The sequence below is a fragment of the Perissodus microlepis genome, chromosome 13 (assembly GCF_051167445.1).
Source record: "Perissodus microlepis isolate ML-2025 ecotype Zambia chromosome 13, ASM5116744v1, whole genome shotgun sequence".
In the NCBI taxonomy this organism is placed as follows: Eukaryota; Metazoa; Chordata; class Actinopteri; order Cichliformes; family Cichlidae; genus Perissodus; species Perissodus microlepis.
The window spans coordinates 32,888,157-32,906,324 of NC_140473.1; the positions used below are offsets into that span (position 1 = coordinate 32,888,157).

Below are 18,168 nucleotides of genomic sequence, written 5' to 3' on the forward strand. Positions count from 1 at the left end.
TTAGACAATCAAATAAAATAACTTATTGGAAGTTCAATGCCAAGCTTTTACAAAATGAAGATTACTGCAACATAGTCAAAAAAATTATAAAAGATATTATGGCTGATCATGTAATTGTAGGATATATCAGTAAATGGGAATTCATTAAATTGAAAATTAGAGAATTTAGTATTCAATTCAGTAAAAACATAAGTCAAAAGCAAAGAGAATATGAATGTCGATTATTCCAAGAAATTACTTATTGCTGTAGTAAAGATGATCTAAATAGCCAAGAAAGGAGTAAACTTATGGAGTTGCAAACTAAATTAGATCAGCTCTACCTAAATAAAGCAGAAGGAGCTTTTGTGCGTTCACGGGCCAAGTGGATTGAGGAGGGGGAAAGAAATTCCTCATATTTTTTTAATTTAGAAAAGAGCAGACAGAAAAGAAATTTTATATCTTCCCTGTTAATTGATGGCATTGAATGTGACGACCCTAACATTTTGGAGAATGAAACTTATACATTCTATTCCAATTTATACTCCTCACAGTTCTCCCAGGCAGATTGTGATGTCTTTTTTGATCAAATAGATAATCTGATCCCTAAAATTGATGAATCATTTAAGGAATTTTGTGAATCTGACTGTAGAATTGAAGAGTTAGATGCATCTGTTAAGAAAATGGCGCTTAATAAATCCCCTGGTCCAGATGGGCTTACAGTTAATTTCTTCCAGTTTTTTGGGGAAGACTTAAGGGAAATTTTATTCAAAGCTATACTGGCCAGTATTGAAAAGGGAGAATTGATGTCTAGCATGAAACAAGGATTAATTACATTAATTCCTAAACCAAATAAAGATAAACGACAATTGGATAACTTAAGGCCCATAACTTTATTAAATACAGATTATAAAATGTTCTCTAGCTCAATTGCAACAAGGCTTAAACAAGGGGTTTCAAGTATAATTAGTGAGACACAATCAGGGTTTTTGAAAGACAGGAACATTCATAATAATATCAGATTGGTTTTAGACTTAGTGGACTACAATGATCTAATTAGTGATGACAGTTTTATTCTTTTCTTGGACTTTTATAAAGCTTTCGATTCAGTAGAACATCCTTTTATTTTAGAAACACTAACTCGATTTGGATTTGGGGATAAATTTAGGAAGATAATAGATATACTGTATAATGATATAAATAGCTCTGCGTCGTTAGGCTATGGCACTGGTAAAAGATTTAGCGTCAAAAGAGGAATTAGGCAAGGGTGTGGAAGCTCTCCGTTGTTCTAATTAAGAACAGCAGCGTTGCCGGTATTGAGATTATGGATAATTTTTTAATAATTAGTCAACTTGCGGCTGACACTACTCTTAAAAAATGAACATCAGATTCCCCTGGTAAAACAAATAATCACTACATTCTCAAAAGCTTCAGGCTTAAAGTTAAATTTAAATAAATGTGAACTATTGGCATTAAAGGAGTGTCATTCACAATTACTGTACGATATAAAGGTGAAGAAGGAGGTAAAATATTTGGGCATCACAATTTCAAAAGATCACAAAGTCTTAGAAAAAGTAAATATTTCAGATAATGTTGACAAATGTAAGACAATCTTAAATAAGTGGTTACAAAGAGACATCACAATTTTTGGAATATTATTAACCAAAATGGATAGTTATATTAAAACAATTAATAGCTTGAATTTTAATTTTATTTGGAGGAATAAGTGCCATTATATATCTAAAGATGATTTGGTTAAACCATACATTGAAGGTGGTGGAAACGCAATTGACTTTGATATAATGAATGGTGTTTTGAAACTTAAATGGTTAAAATCCTTCCTAAATAATCCACACTCCATTTGGTTTGTGACTTTGAAATTACTAAGCTACCTGTTAAACTCTCTGAATTCCATAAACAGGTCCTTCTTTATTGGAAAATGTTATTTAAACATAATTTCACTCCACATAATAGCCCAATTTGGAACAATAGATATATACTGATGAATAGAACATCTATTTTTATTCAAGATTGGTTATCAAAAGGTGTTTGGGCAATTGCCCATTTTGTAGATGAGGAGGGACATGTTCTAGGACATCAAGATTTTTGCCAAAAATTTAATATCCAATGTTCTAAAAGTAAATTTAATCGGGTTATAAAATCCATTCCATTGTCACTTAAAAACATAGTTGTAAATGATATAATATATTCTGACATCTCCTCCAAGTTAAGGCAATTATATATAGATGGTATTCAGTTTTGTGATGTTAAATGTAATAATAAGTTTCTAAGATCTTCATTAAGGAGTCTTTATTCTCCAAATTTACTTAGACACAAATAAAAGTGATTATATCACCTTCCCTATCCCTCCTAAAGGGAAAGTCCAATTTAAAATTTTTAATAAAATTTACCCGTCAAATAGACTCCTTGGTGATAGATTCAAAATAGAAACTGGTAATTGTGTATTTTGTGAAACAGAAGAGGAGGATTTGGACCATCTATTCTTTTTGTGCAATTTTATACAAACATTTTGGTTGGATTTTCATACCTGGCTTTATTCCAGTGGGATTCAAATTACCCCATTTACCTTAAATATGATAATGTTTGGAGTGTTTTTGAAAGAAAAGAAAGCTAATTATTGTGTTAATGTGTTATTAATCTTGTGCAAGCAATTTATACATAAATGTCGTTTTTTTAAGACCAAACCAACACTAGCTTACTGGAAAAACGACTGCTTTTTTTGTTTCCTTTTTGGAAGATTTTGATTTAGTGAGTTAATAATCTGTTAAATTATGTGACCCCCATCTTTATATTTTCTTTTTCCTATATATGAAAGTTTCTAATATGTAAGGCAGGGGTGTCAAACTCAAATACACAGTGGGCCAAAATTCAAAACTGGAACAAAGTCGCGGGCTAACATTAATATTTATTGAAATATATTTATTCCTCCAGATATAAGAATGAATCTTTTCTTATGGACTCAAACACGTTTTGCTGAAAAACTGAATATGGAACAAGCAAAGCTTAATACTAAACAATATATATATTAGCTGTATAATACCAGTAGGCCAGCTCTGATAGTAATTTGGTATGGCTTCGCGGGCCAAATGTAATTAGGCTGCGGGCCAAATTTGGCCCGCGGGCCAGAGTTTGACACCTATGATGTAAGGAATGTCTATTTTCTGAATGTGTAATATATGGTGCATTTTGTTTGTATGTTCATTTTACTTTAAAAAAAAAAAAAAAAAAAAAAAAAAGACTTCGTGGCCCAACATATCCCAGAATGCATGGTGCGGCGGTGGGTGTGGATAATTTTGCCGAAAAAAAAACGTCGGAAGAGGGGGGCCCTAAGAGTAAACTTTTACTCTTACTTTAAGTAAGTACGGAATATGATGTCACTTATTTATGTGCAAATGTTTAATAACGAAGAACATTAAAACAGTACTGTTGGCCACATGTCGGCAAAGTTATGTGACATTAGTGACGTTTGTACTAACTTGGTTCTAAAGCCTTTACTTTAAAATATATCTGTTCAATATGATTTCATGGATATTTAAAGTAAGCACTGAGAGAAATTTAGTAATGTCAACATATTAAAAGAACAATATTTGTCTCTTATATATAATACAGTTATATATACAGTGTCACAGGAACCTGTCTTTGAGTGAAGATTTAAGGTGACAGGAAATATAAATAAATGCAGCTTGAATCTTTACTGAAGCTCAGTATTTGAAACAGTCATTCACTGCTGTAATAACTAATAATGATTGAAAGTATAACTTTAATATTGGCCATATTATGTTTACATTACCAAAGTGAGATGACTTTAGTCTCATGAACAACATTAGCTAATTGTTATTTACTAGCTAATCTTAAATGACTGTTCAGTACAGAAATGAAGCCCAACAATCATGATTTCACAGTCCTGTGGTCTCAGCCTCAGATACTTATCAAATCAAAGCTCGTGTAGAAACAAACAAACAAATGAACAGAAGATTTTCTCCTTCATTTCTGTCAATCAAAGCTGTATGACACGTTTCCAGCTGTTAGTATCATGGTTGCTAGGCAACCTGGGCAGCGCGACGGAGGCTAGTCCGTCCCATTTCACAAGCCTCTCACTTCCGGCCTTTGCGGTCTTTGAGTACGCGGCCTTTGTGGACCGTTGAGGCTGTTTTTCAAGTACATTGGAACCCCGACTTACGAAATTAATTCGTTCCAGAGGGTCTTTCATAAGTCAAAATTTATGTAAGTCGAAGCACATTTTTCCATCACCTTTTGAGTGAGGCGATGCTGGCTGAAGACGAAGTTCTTGGTGGAGGAGGAGGTGGCGGAGGTTGAAGAAAGCCTACGTATGCATGCATACATATGTACGTGTACATGTACATAACATTATGGAATTTAATTTAATTTTTTTAAATTTTCTATTTTATCTATTTCGTTATGCAGGCATTTTGCCGTAACACAGGCAGAAATATTGCCGTTAAGTGCCTTCATAACTTGAATTTTCCGTTAAATGGGGTCTTCGTAAGCCGGGGTTCCACAGTATCTTTATAACTCAGTGTTATTATACATTATAACCAATCCAGTCCAAGTATGTTAACAGAACTATTGTTATATTTGTGGCAATTTCTGCTTTCCTGTTGTTCACATTACTCTAAAAAAGACATTTTTAATGAAAAATGAAAGAGACTGTCATTGATCTTCAGGCCCGCAGCATGAGAGATAACCTCAAATCCCACAAACGTCGTGATTATCAGAGGAAAGTGTTCGCAATGGTAAACGCATGCTTGGATAAATCTATCAGGGCAAAGCTTTTAGTAACTGGAGTGAATGGTACTGATGCAGTTGCTCCAGCAGGGGGAACCTGCTCACTGGGTAGCTGCTCTCTGCGTCACAACTGATAAAGAAATCAATTTTAAAGGCTCAGTTTTTATAGGTTACTTGCTTAAAAGGAAAACACTGACTTGTGTGTTTTATAAAGTTTTAGTGTTAAATTAAAAATTCTGAAGATTTATAATGAAAACAAAGCAAATCCATTAAAAACAAACTGTGATGACGGAGACTACAAACAAATTCACATAGATCAGAAAGAAATCATGAAATCTGATCTTAAGCTTCACCTCCAAACCCACGACACAGAAACGAGCATCACTCAGGAAAATATTTGATTTCAACAAACTCCAAATCCCTTTTTAAATTATAGTTAGTTTTGTTTTTAATAATAAAATGTGTGGTTTTCATAAAAACAATGAAATCAAAACGTGTTACAGATGATAACAGCTTGTTAACCTGAAAGAGGAAGCAGATTCAGAGCCGATGGACACCAACACTGACAAGGAGGAGGAGGAATGTTCAGGTGGATCCAGTCAGCCAATCAGCAACTGTGTTTCCCTGTCAGGGAATCCTCCTCCCCCTTCTTCTGTAATACAATGCAGTGCTGAGGAGGAGGGGTGTAGGAGTGATGAGGAGGTAAATGGTCTCCTGGGAGAAGCTGCGTCTCCTCAGCACAGAGACTGAAAGAGGAGCCTTCTAACCTTCACCTCCTGCCTCTCTCAGTGAGGAGACGTGAAGATGGAGGAGCTCCACCAGCAGAAACGTCATTTATCAGAACCCATTTGTTCCGCCTGAAGATGAATCTCCACCAGCTCAGAGCAAAACACACCATCTCCGTGATCACACCGCTTGTGTTCTTCATCCCGCTCAGCAGGGACAGGAGGAAGAGGAGCTGTTCAGCTGACGTGGTTCTGATTCTGGAGCCCACTTCAGTTTCTGGGAGTTGTGGCTTTGAATCAGAATATTTTATTAATCTCTAAGGAAATGCTGTGACGATAACAGCAACAGATTGAACTAAATATTACAAAGTTATAGATATAAGAAATAGCTCTATGTACAAATAGCTCAATTATAAATCTCCAGAAGTTTACAGAAATTAAATATACATGATTGACATTGACACAGGTAGGAATGACTTCCTGTGTCGTTCAGTGATGCATTATGGGTAATCTCAATCTCTCACTGAGCGTGCTCCAGTGATTGGCCAACGTCCACCTCTCAGACACCCCCCTAAGGGAGTCCAGCTCCATCCCCACAACATTACTGGCCTTGTGTCAGTTTATTGAGTCTGTTGGCATCTGCGACCCTCAACCTGTTGTCCCAGCATGCAACAGCATAGAGGATAGCACTGGCCACAACAGACTCATAAAAAATCCTGAGCATTGTCTGACAGACGTTAAAAGACCTCAGAGATGAATCTGGCCCTTCCTGTAGAGCACAGTGGTGTTTTTAACCCAGTCCAGTTTATTATCTGTGTGCACTCTGAGGTATTTATAGTCCTTCACATCGCCCCCCTGGACTGAAACAGGGGTCACAGTGGTCCTCCTAAAGTCCACGAGCAATTCCTTGGTCTTTGCCACCTTAATAATAATACTAATACTACTACTACTACTACTAATAATAAATTTATTTATAGGTGCCTTTAAGACCCTCAAGGTCACCTTACAATAGCACAAGAACAATGGCAACAATACAAAATAATAAAACCTGGTAAAATTTAGACATAAGGTAACTAAGAAAAAAACAAAAACAAGTATGAAAGTATAAAAGCTGAGCAAGGTAAAAATGGACTAAGACAGATCAGCTGTATGCAATGCTGAATAGATGGGTTTGAAACGTGATTTAAAAGTGGTGAGAGAGTTTTGTGGTCTGGAGATCTGGTGGAAGTGCATCCAAAGTCTCCGGGCAGAACAACTAAAGGCTCTGAGTCCAATGGTAGTCAGGCGAGCAGGTGGAACAGACAGAAGGGAAGAAGAGCGGAGTGTACGATGGAGTGAGTACGTATGAAGATCAGATAAATATGGAGGAGCGAGGTTATGAAGCGCTTTGAAAGTGAGAAGCAGGATCTTGAAATTGACATGGAGGTGAACTGGAAGCCAATGGAGCTGTTTAAGAACAGCTGTTGTATGTTCAGTGGATCTAATTCTGGAAATAATACGAGCATCTGTATTTTGAACTAACTGCAATTTATGGAGAGATTTATGAGGTAGACCACAAAGAAAGGGATTTACAGTAAGCTAAACGAGATGTGACAAGAGCATCGACAAGTATGGCGGTACTGTTTGAAGTGAGTGAAGGACGAAGGCGGTTAATATTACAGAGATGAAAATATAATTTATATGTTCTGTGAAGGACAGAGCGCTGTCGATGATGACACCAAGACTCTTAACCTGAGGGGAGGGTATGACAACAGTCATCGATGGATAACGAAAGACTGGTTGGGACTTTGGTCAGTTTTGATTTGGTGCCTATTAAAATGAATTCTGTTTTATTAAATTTAAGAAAGTTGTGAGTAAACCAGACCTTGATTTCACTTAAACAGTCAGAAATGGATGTGGATGGGAGAGTAGCTGTGGGTTTGGAGCTGGGTGTCATCTGCGTAGCAGTGAAACTGGATGTTAGGCTTCCTGAAAATATTACCTAGGGGTAGGAGATAGATGATAAAAAGTAAAGGACCCAAGACAGAGCCTTGGGGTACACCAGAATTAACTGGAGTAGATACTGATCTGTGAGGGAGTAATTGAACAAACTGTGAGCGGCCAGAGTAAACCAGGCGAGTGCTGTACCACTGATGCCAATAGATGCTAATCTGTGAAGAAGGATGTGGTGGGAGATTGTGTCAAAAGCTGCTGTAAGGTCAAGAAGGAGGATGGAGATGAGTCCAGACTCAGCTGCAAGCAGAAGATCATTGGTGATTTTTACTAGAGATGTTTCTGTACTGTGACATGAACGGAAGCCGGACTGAAACTGTTCGTACAGGTTATTTACAGTGAGATGACGATGAACCTGTGCAGCCACTATCTTTTCCAGAACGTTGGCTAAGAAAGGCAGATTTGAAATTGGCCTGAAATTATTTCGATTGGAGGGATCTGAACCATTCTTTTCAGTACTGGAGTTATTATTGCAGTTTTAAGAGAAGGAACAGAACCAGATATAAGAGAGGAGTGTATGATGTTAGCAATCAATGGGGCAAGAGAGGGGAGTTTAACAAGCTTAGTCGGCAGTGGATCAAGTTTACGCGATGGTGACTTTAACTTAGTAATTATGGAAGATAGCTGAGTAATTGTGGGAAGTTCAAATCTGGATAGAGAGGATGACAGTTGAGTAGGAGAAAAAACGCAGGTAGAACAATTGACCATATCACAGGACGACGGCAATTGTTGATAAAGATTCACAATCTTGCTATATAAAAAGTCCATAAATTTGTTGCAGACTGCAGCAGAGTGTGTATGTATGGCAAAGGTATCTGGAGGTTTAACAGTATTGTGTAATGTAGAAAACAAAGTGCGAGTGTTTCCTTCAACAGATTCAATAACATTGGTGAAAGCCAAAATTGTCCAGACAGGATATAAAATCTCTTGTGGATGAATTTGATGTGTTGTCCATGTGGATGTTAAAATCGCCCGGAGATAAGAGTAGGATTTCAGCGAGAAAGTTAAAAAAAAATAATTAAAAACTCAAAACTCCATAATTGACCTCAGTGTGTGAAGAGGACTCTCTATTTACATGCACAAATTGGAGTCTATTAGATAGATATGATACAAACCACTGCAGCACAGTACCTGTAATACCTACAGCATGTTCTAATCGCTCTAATAGGATATTATGGTCGACAGTATCGAACGCTGCGCTGAGGTCTAGCAGGACAAGCACAGAGATGAGTCCACTGTCAGAGGCCATAAGAAGATCATTTGTAACCTTCACTAAAGCTGTTTCTGTGCTGTGATGAGCTCTGAAACCTGACTGAAACTCTTCCAATAAACCATTCCTCTGCAGATGATCTGTTAGCTGTTTGACAACTACTCTTTCAAGGATGTTTGATATGAAAGGAAGGTTGGAGATTGGCCTATAATTAGCTAAGACTGCTGGGTCTAGAGATGCTTTTTGAGTAAAGGTTTAACTACAGCCAGCTTGAAGGCCTGTGGTACATAGCTGATTATTAGAGATAGGTTGATCATATTTAAGATTGAAGCATTAATTAATGGCAGGACTTCTTTGAGCAGTTTTGTAGGAATGGGGTCTAAAAGACACGTTGATGGTTTGGAGGAAGTAATTATTGAAGTTAACTCAGAAAGATCAACTGGAGAAAAAGAGTCTAACTTAACATCAATGGTACTAAGAGTAGCTGTAGATAATATTACATCTGTGGGATGATTATTGGTAATTTTTTCTCTAATGATTAAAATTGTATTTGTGAAGAAGTTCATGAAGTCATTACTAGTTAACGTTAAAGGGATGGTTGGCTCCACAGTGCTCTGACTGTTTGTCAGCCTGGCTACAGAGCTGAAGAGAAACCTGGGGTTGTTCTTATTTTCTTCAATCAGTGATGAATAGTAAGATGTTCTGGCTTTGTGGAGGGCTTTCTTATAAAGCAACAAACTATTTCTCCAGGCTAAATGATGATCTTCTAAATTTGTGACACGCCATTTCCTCTCCAGATTACGAGTCGTCTGCTTTAGGCTACGTGTTTGAGAATTATACCACAGAGTCAGGTGCTTCTGATTAGAGACCTTAGTTTTCACAGGAGCTACAGTATCCAGAGTCGTACGTAGTGAGGAGATAAAATTATTAACAAGATGATCGACCTCTGTTGGAGTAGCGTTCAGGTAGCTGCTCTGCTCTGTGTTGGTACAGGGCATTGAAGATGATAACAGTGGGTGGATTATATTCTTAAACTTAGTTACAGCGCTTTCAGAAAGACATCTACTGTGATAAAGTCTACTCTCCACTGCTGTGTAATCAATTATTGTAAATGTAAATGTTATCAGGAAATGATCAGACAGGAGAGGGTTTTCAGGAAACACCGTTAAATGTTCAGTTTCTATGCCATATGTTAAAACAAGATCTAGAGTGTGATTAAAGTGGTGGGTGGGTTCTTTTACATTTTGAGAGAAGCCAATTGAGTCTAATAACAGATTAAATGCCATGTTGAGGCTGTCATTTTTAGCATCTACATGGATGTTAAAATCACCCACAATAATTATTTTATCTGAGCTCAGAACTAAATCAGATAAAAAGTCTGAGAAATCAGAGAGAAACTCTGTGTAAGGCCCAGGTGGACGATAGATGATAACAAGTAAGACTGGTTTCTGAGTTTCACAGCTGGGGTGGACGAGGCTAAGCATCAGGCTTTCAAATGAATTAAAAGTCTGTCTGGGTCTTTGGTTGATTAATAGGCTGGTGTGAAAAATTGCTGCCACCCCGCCCCCTCGGCCTGTGCTTCGAGGTTTCTGGTAGTTAGAATGACTCGGGGGTGTTGATTCATTTAAACTAACATAATCATCCTGCTGCAACCAGGTTTCTGTAAGGCAGAGTAAATCGATTTGTTGATCAATTATTAAGTCATGTACTAACAGAGACTTGGAGGAGAGAGACCTGATATTTAATAATCCACATTTCACTGTTTTACTCTTTGGTTCAGATGTGGATACTGAATTGTTCTTTCTTTGTGATTGTTTATGTTTAAGTTGTTTGTTGCTGGTTTTTAGTTTGTTTTTTGTCTGTTTGGGAGCTGACACAGTCTCTGTGGAGATGGGTTTTTGGGGGGGTAGCAGGAGGAGAGAAGCTGCAGAGAGGCGTGTAAGACTGCAACTCTGCTTCCTGGTCTCAACTCTGGATAGTCATATTTTGGGGGGTTTAATAAATTTGTCCATATTTCTAGAAATGAGAGCTGCTCCATCCAAAGTGGGATGGATGCCTTCTCTCCTAACAAGACCAGGTTTCCTCCAGAAGGTTTGCCAATTATCTATGAAGCCCACATCGTTTCTGGGACACCACTCAGACAGCCAGCAATTTAAGGAGAACATGCGGCTAAACATGTCACTCCTGGTCTGATTGGGGAGGGGACCAGAGAAAACTACAGAGTCCGACATTGTTTTGGCAAAGTTGCACATCGATTCAATATTGATTTTAGTGACCTCTGATTGGCGTAACCGGGTGTCATTACTGCCGACGTGAATTATGATTTTACTGAATTTACGTTTACCCTTAGCCAGCAGTTTTAAATTTCCGTCAATGTCGCCTGCTCTGGCCCCTGGAAGACAATTGACTATGATTGCCGGTGTCTCTAGCTTCACATGTCTGAGAACAGAATCACCAATTACCAGAGTTTGACCCCCGGCGGGTGTGTCGCCGAGTGGGGAAAAACGGTTAGACACATGAACAGGTTGGTGGTGTACCTGGGGCTTCTGTGTAGGACTATGCTTCCTCCTCACCGTCACCCAGCCGCCCTCTTTCCCCAGCTGCTTGGGGTCTGCCGGGGAACAGCTAGCGGGGCCTACGCTATCTTCGGCTGCACCAGCTACAGGGGCCTGGCTAGCTACGGGTGAATGAAGGGTGCGAAGCCGAGTCTCCAATTCAGTAATCCTGGCCTCCAGAGCTGCAAATATGCTACATTTGTTACAAGTATCACTACTGCTAAAGGAGGCCGAGGAGTAGCTAAACATCTGACACAATGAGCAAGAAAGTGCAGGAGTATGAGTAATGAGGACTATGAGTAATCAGTGCTTGATGGCTTACTAAGCTTAACTTTTTTCACAACATTGATAACAAACACACACAAAACAACAACAACATATATTATCTACAAAAAACTTGGTTGGACCACAGTTTTGATGTTCATCCTACATGTTTATTGAGATTGTCTAATGTCTGCGACGGTATCTTCTCCCACGTCTGCGGACACCCGAGGCCTTGTGGGGTCTCCTGTGTCTGCGAGCGGGGCGAGAAGACCTCGCATGTTTGCGTCTATACCTGCGTCGTGGCATCGTCCAAAACGGCGGTACCTGCTCCACGTCACGGGTTCTATTTATGGACTCACCTGGCAACTTTAGTGATGTCACTGCTGATGTTGTCACTGTTGGTGTGACCTCATGACTCATTCATGCCATCTGAACTGTGGTGTAATTATGAGGTCACAGGGGGACGTGAATTAATTCACAAAGTTGAAAGAGAGTTTGGGTCATAACTCAAAGACACAATGATGCAGTCAAACCATTGGAATTAAATATCTGTAAATTACACGATTTAGAGGGTTCTGACATCACATCCAGTCTCTCTGCTGTGATGTCAAATATCAATGCCCAAACCCCACGACCGACAAATAACACAGAACACGCAGCCAGTGACGCACCAAACACACACCACGTTTAGTGACTAATAAATCAAGCGCCACAGGTGGTGTAAATGACAGCTCAGGGATGTGTAATAATGTTGATTTTTTTCTGTTCTTGTTCCTTTTTACCAAGCCGGGTTTGTTTGTCCTTGTTCCCCTCTCCTGCTGAGTTCCTCCTGACGGAGTTCATAAGCCAAAGATCTGCACGTCACAATGGACTGAGATGTCAACTTCTTCCCACCAAAAAAAAGAAAAAAGTAAAGTCGTCATGCAGCATGAGAACAAAAAGTCATACTACAGCTACTGCCCCCCTCTAATTTATTAGATTCTTTCAATCATGTGTTTCATAGGGGCCTCGGAGCACTTCTGCAAACTAAATGAGCTGTGCTGGAACTTACACCATCATGTAACACATAAAGGAAATCTCTTATTCATAAAAAGAAAAAAAATGTTTGCTTTGATTACTCCTTGAGAAACTGAATGTCACGGTCCTGGGTCGCTGGCTCAGTGTTATCTATTTTGTTTTATTAATCTTTGATTTCTTGATGTGTCTTTGTTAGTTCTTAGGTTTTGGTTCTGTGTCCCCGCTGTTCTGTGTTGGTACTGTGCCTCTACATAAATAGCATCATAATTTCATATTTTGTCAGCACTTCCTAGTAGTATGTAACTACACAATAAATGTCAGGGTTTGCGTGTTGAGATATGAATGGAGGACCCAAGATGCAGGCACTGCTGATGTGAGTGAGCTTTATTTATGGAGAGTGGCATACAAACAAAGGCGAGGGAGGCGAGAAACAAAACTAGGAAAACCTAAACTGGGAAAGCTGAGAACCAAATAACAAACCTGGACACGAGGGAATGGAGTTAAAACATGAAGGATGACAAGCAGGAAAAACAGCATGGAGGAACACAGACGGACCAGTAACGCACACAAGAGGACGAATGCTATAAATGAGTGATGGCCCGCTTGAAGCTGACGCTCCGGCGCGTGTGTCAAAAACACCAACACACCGCTTCAGAAGCACTCTGTCGATGCTTGATTCGTTTGGCCACAGTCACATGATCAGTGACGTCCAATTGTGAATTGTGAATTCCACTCTGCAGAGTGGGCAATCACAATGAAGCAGTTCAGTTTTTTTGTAGATTCAAGCTGCTCTTCATATTTTTGACCACCAGATGTCACCACAGAGGACTGTGTTAAAAAGCTTCCAGTAATGAATCGTTTTTCAACACAAGCTTCAGAAAGCTTTGTTTGGCCATCACTACTATAAATGCACACAGAGGGAAACGAGGAAACTGCACACAGGAGGGGGACACAGCTGAGCCTAATGAATCTGACGAGACTGAGCTGAAAGACGAGATGGACCATTCATGTACTGTACATGATGCGGGTAGATGCTGTACGTTTATGGGCTGCAGGAGAGACACAGATTAGGGTATTTGTGCAGCCGAGGTTGTTTGGGGTGCCTGCGTGTTCGCCTGCTGGGCCTGAGCGAGCCTCTCCATATCTGGCCCGGCGGTCTCTTCTCTTGCTGAGGATCTTAACGTAGTTTGCTGGGACGAGCCGGTGGTCTCACCGTCCACGCTGGCCAGGAGCCAGCCACGCACACGGGGCTGTAGCTCTAAACACGAGGGAGATAGTTGTAAACATGGGGCACGCACACACAAAAGAAGAGCCCTCATCTGTTATTTCTAAGATAAGGAAAACAAAAATAGAAGGTTTTGGGTCAAAGCACTCAGAATCAAATGTCCCGCAGCCAGTAAAAAGCTCATCACCTTTAGGAGCGAGGTTGAGCATCTCTCCAGCTTGCATAGAAAGCTCCTCCTGAGAAGCAGCTGTAAAGTCATATTCTCCTCTGGCCACCACGTGGTCGTCCTCCTCGCTCGCCCAGTTAGTGTCTAAACCAAGCAAGGAAACTGAATGAAAGACATTCATAATTTTAACTGGTCTTAACCAAAAACAAGTCCTTCTGCTTTTCCTTACACTTGTAAAGTAACTAATGGCATATGGAGCTATGGTACCCAATTTATTTGCCACTGAGTTACACAAAGGCACATATGATGTCATACAAGCAGACTCGTCTTTACACGTGTACTGCAGCCCTGAACATTACCAGGTTCAGATTCTATTATCAAACTTTGCAACAGCAGCCTTAATTACTTTTAACTCAAAACAATTAGCACCTGCAGCCACTGTCCTGTGTTGAGTACACCTCTCAAAACAACAAAATGTACTCATATGAATATGTGAGTGCTTGCTGTTCCATCTCTTCAGCCTGCTGCACAAACCTGCTGGGGGGACGTCCTCAAGGTGAGGTGTGTGTCTGTATCCTCCCAGGCTGTAGCCGCCACCGTAGCTGTAGCTGTAGCTGTAAGGCCTGTAGCCACCACAGATGGAGCTCCCATAGGGGCTGTAAGAGGGGAGAAGGAGCTGTTGGATGGACAGTAGGACTGCTGGACCTTATGAGGGGGCACCAGGGGCGCCATCCTGGGCAGGACAGAAGGGCTAGCAGGGGTAGAGGAGCCTGTAGCTAATCCTAAATCTGTAGATCTGTTTGGTGACAACATGAAGATAGAATATCAGTAAAATCCACCCATAATTCATTGCAACATTAATTGAGCAAAGCATTAGTTCAGAAATGTCATGGAGTCAAGCTAAACCACAAACTGAATGAACAGCTCATAGAGTGGCTCTCTTCCACAGCATATCCTTTGTCCTTTCTCCCTCCCCTCAACCCCAACCAGTCCTCAGAGGCTGCCCCTCCCTATACCTGGTTCTACTGGAAGTTTCTTCCAGTTAAAATGGTGTTTTTCCTTCCCACAGTCACCAAGTGCTCGCTCAAAGGGGGTTGTTTTGATCATTTAGTTTTCTCTGTATTACAATAGGGCCTCCACCTTGCAGTATAAAGTGTCTTGAGGTGACTGTTGTTGTGATTAACGCTATATAAATAAACTGAAATTGAATTGAGTCAACTTTTCCTCCTGCCTCATCTCCAGCTCTGCTACTCTTTTGCTTTTAGCCTTCAATCAGAAAGCTTGAGTTGGCTAGTTAAGCATCGGGCTAACGTTTCAAGCTTTCACTTTGGGGAAGTAACTCGCATTACTGCTAATGCTGTGTAATCTTGGTTAAATTCACAGCATATTCCATAAATTACCCTGCAATAACAAACTGTTAGAATAGCGGCACCGTATTGCATCACACTGAGTGCATTCCAATCATTTATCCCGCGAGTTTGCTAGCTAGCAAAATAATAAAAACGATTTTAAAAATTAGCATGTGTAACGTACACACTCGAGAAAATGATTTACTAGGATTTACGCAAACTCCTCCACAGTGAAAACGTACAAATCCTTCTTGCAGACTCCTTCTTGTATTTTTCGTTTTCCAGCAAACACTCATTAAAACGGCCTCCAGGCACATTAGTGCACTCACCCCCGACTGTTCGGGGAGGGGGTGGGGGGTCACACATTGAAACAGACTGACGTGCAGAGGTACAAGGCAGCCCAGGCAGAGAAATGTTGCTTTTAGACTTTGCCATTTTATTTCTCTATCTGATAAGAAAACTATTCAATCAGATAGTTATTTGTGGTGAATGAAATACAGTTTCAAGACGTTTTAAGCACCAAATCCGAAATAGAAGCACTACAATATATCCAAGATTTTTCAAGGATTTCAAGCACCTGTACGAAACCTACATATGAAGTTGATGATTGTTAAAATAAAATAGAACATTTTCATCAATTTCTTGTTTGCTCCGAAATCTACGACATGGCTATAACAGAAAAGCTCAACATGTTATGCAAAAGAAAAAAAAATACACGAACAAAAATTCTCGTAATTGTCAGTTTCGTAATTTCAAAATTCTCCAAAACTAACATTTTCTTTGATTGACTCATATTAAATTGCCTACGGTCAAATTTAGTGTGAACAATATTACACAAACAAACGTGTGTGTGCGCCTGCGCATACATTAGAATCACTTTGATCCCTTGTGATGCGGTAGCTTTGCTTCGATCCTTCATGACGTGGTAGCTTTGCTTTGATCCCAAAACCCATAATACGAGCGCTCACCCATTATACTTTATGGCATAACGGACGTTGACCTGACACCAACACAAACCCTTTCGAGATGTTTTCAGAGCATTTTACAAAAGAAACCAAAACAAGTTCAGTTTTGTTTCTAACCAATTCACAGAGCAAACAGACAGATCGTGGCTATTAAAGTCAACAAGAGCGACCCTGAAATTCTGCAACAGGCAAAACTGACCAAAGAACAATTTCAATACGAGACAGATTATCAATCCAAGAAAACTTGATATATAAAACCTAAGCGTTTCAATGACCTCGAAAAACTACTGAAGGTTAGGCGAGCACCTGAAAATGGTCAACCATTATTTGTTAGTCTAATCAAACAGATGTTGGCCATGTTTCTGAGGTCGGTTTTCTCCTTTTTTATGTTGTTCTTTCAGTTTTTCTCCTGAGATGAGGTATGAAGTGTCTGTGGTGCAGCTGATCTGGTCTGTCTCGAGACAGTCCAGGCTGCACTCACCTGCAACAGGTGGAGACTCAACAGTACATTCAGAACTCTGAATGTGTGTGCAGTGTGAGCAAAAATTTCCATGTTTGGATTTCTTTGGGGGACTTTATCTCTGGATGTGTGCATAGAGTTCTGACGTTGGCTGCTAGGATGTACCTCTGCGCATAATCACAAGTGTGTGCAAGCATTTCCGTGTTTGGATTTCTTTGGGGCGGTCCATTAATGTAAAGGGCGGTGAGGCGGCCCGCTCCCGGTTTTTCCTGCTTTCTTTCCCGCACCTGGAGGGCGTCGCAACCTCCTCATGAGGGTTGGCTAGGCTTTGGGAGTGTGTGTGTGTGTCTGTACAACTGTGCTTATTGTTTTGTGTATTCCAAACTGATGCGTGTCCTCATCTCTGCAGTGCTGCCGTCTCCTGTATCCCGGCATGTTTCTAAGGTATATTTTCTCGTTTTTTATGTTGTTCTTGTGGTTTTTGCACTCACATGAGGTCTGAAATTGGGACTATTTAACAGGATTATGACATCACATATATTTAGAATCTTACCACCAATTTGATCCTTTGATCCTTAAATCCAAAAATAGGGGTGAGAAGCGATGACTTTTAGTCCATTAATCACAGCATTTATGTTCGCAGAATTGAAATGTTCGCCAGAGAAGTATTTTGAAACATCTGGATCCTTTTCGGAGCAACTGCTTACAGATTCCAACATGTCTCAGAGAAAACAACCCTACAGATTTTTAAGGTAAGTTTTCTTTCTTTTTTCTGTTGTTCACTAAAAGAAAAAGGACTCACACAGGCTCACCTCTACACGGCTGCCGTCTCCTCTAACCCTGCATGTTTCTAAGGCAAGTTTTCTCCTTGTTTATGTTGTTCTTTTAGTTTTTGTCCTGAGATGAGGTTTGAAGTGTCTGTGGTGCACCTGGTCTGGTCTGTCTTGAGACAGTCCAGGCAGCACCCACCTGTAACAGGTGGAGACTCACCAGGACATTCAGATCTCACAAGTTTTGTGTTTCTCAAATCTTCTGTTGAGGGTTTCTCTGGGGAGGGGAGGGCAGTGAGGCCTGGAGGAGGTCCACCGATATAAAGGGTGGCCATGTGTGTGTATCTGTTAATGTCTGGATGTGTGCAGACTTATGTGCCTTAGTTTGTGTATGCGTGGAGATCTGAGGTTGGCTGGTAGGGTGGACCTCTGCACAAAATCACAACTGTGTGCAAACATTTCCGTTATTGGATTTCTTGGAATTTGGTGTGTTTGGGGGAGTTTTTCTCTCTATGTGTGCAGATGTATGTGCAATAATGTGTATGCATGCGTGGAGATCTGAGGTTGGCTGGTAGGTTGGACGTCTACGCATAATCACAAGTGTGTGCAAACATTTCCATCTTAGGATTTCTTGGAATTTGGTTTCTTTGGGGGACTTTTTCTCTGGATGTGTGCAGATGTATGTGCATTCATGTGAGCATGCGTGGAGTCCTGAGGTTGGCTTGTA

At 40.1% G+C, this 18,168-nt stretch overlaps 1 protein-coding gene across 2 annotated transcripts in view; it reads right to left on the bottom strand.

The window, feature by feature from the left end:
- Positions 1-12,872: 12,872 nt before the first annotated feature.
- The window catches only part of fbxw4 (F-box and WD repeat domain containing 4), an 81,747-nt gene continuing 76,451 nt past the window's right edge, over positions 12,873-18,168 (bottom strand). For both annotated transcript variants that reach the window (XM_084949207.1, XM_084949206.1), the window contains 3 exons: positions 14,432-14,553; positions 13,919-14,041; positions 12,873-13,764 (listed from right to left, as the gene is read on the bottom strand). In XM_084949207.1, the coding sequence (XP_084805333.1) occupies positions 13,574-13,764; positions 13,919-14,041; positions 14,432-14,553 (436 nt within the window). In that variant the 3' untranslated portion in view covers positions 12,873-13,573. The remainder of the gene's footprint in view (positions 13,765-13,918; positions 14,042-14,431; positions 14,554-18,168) is intronic.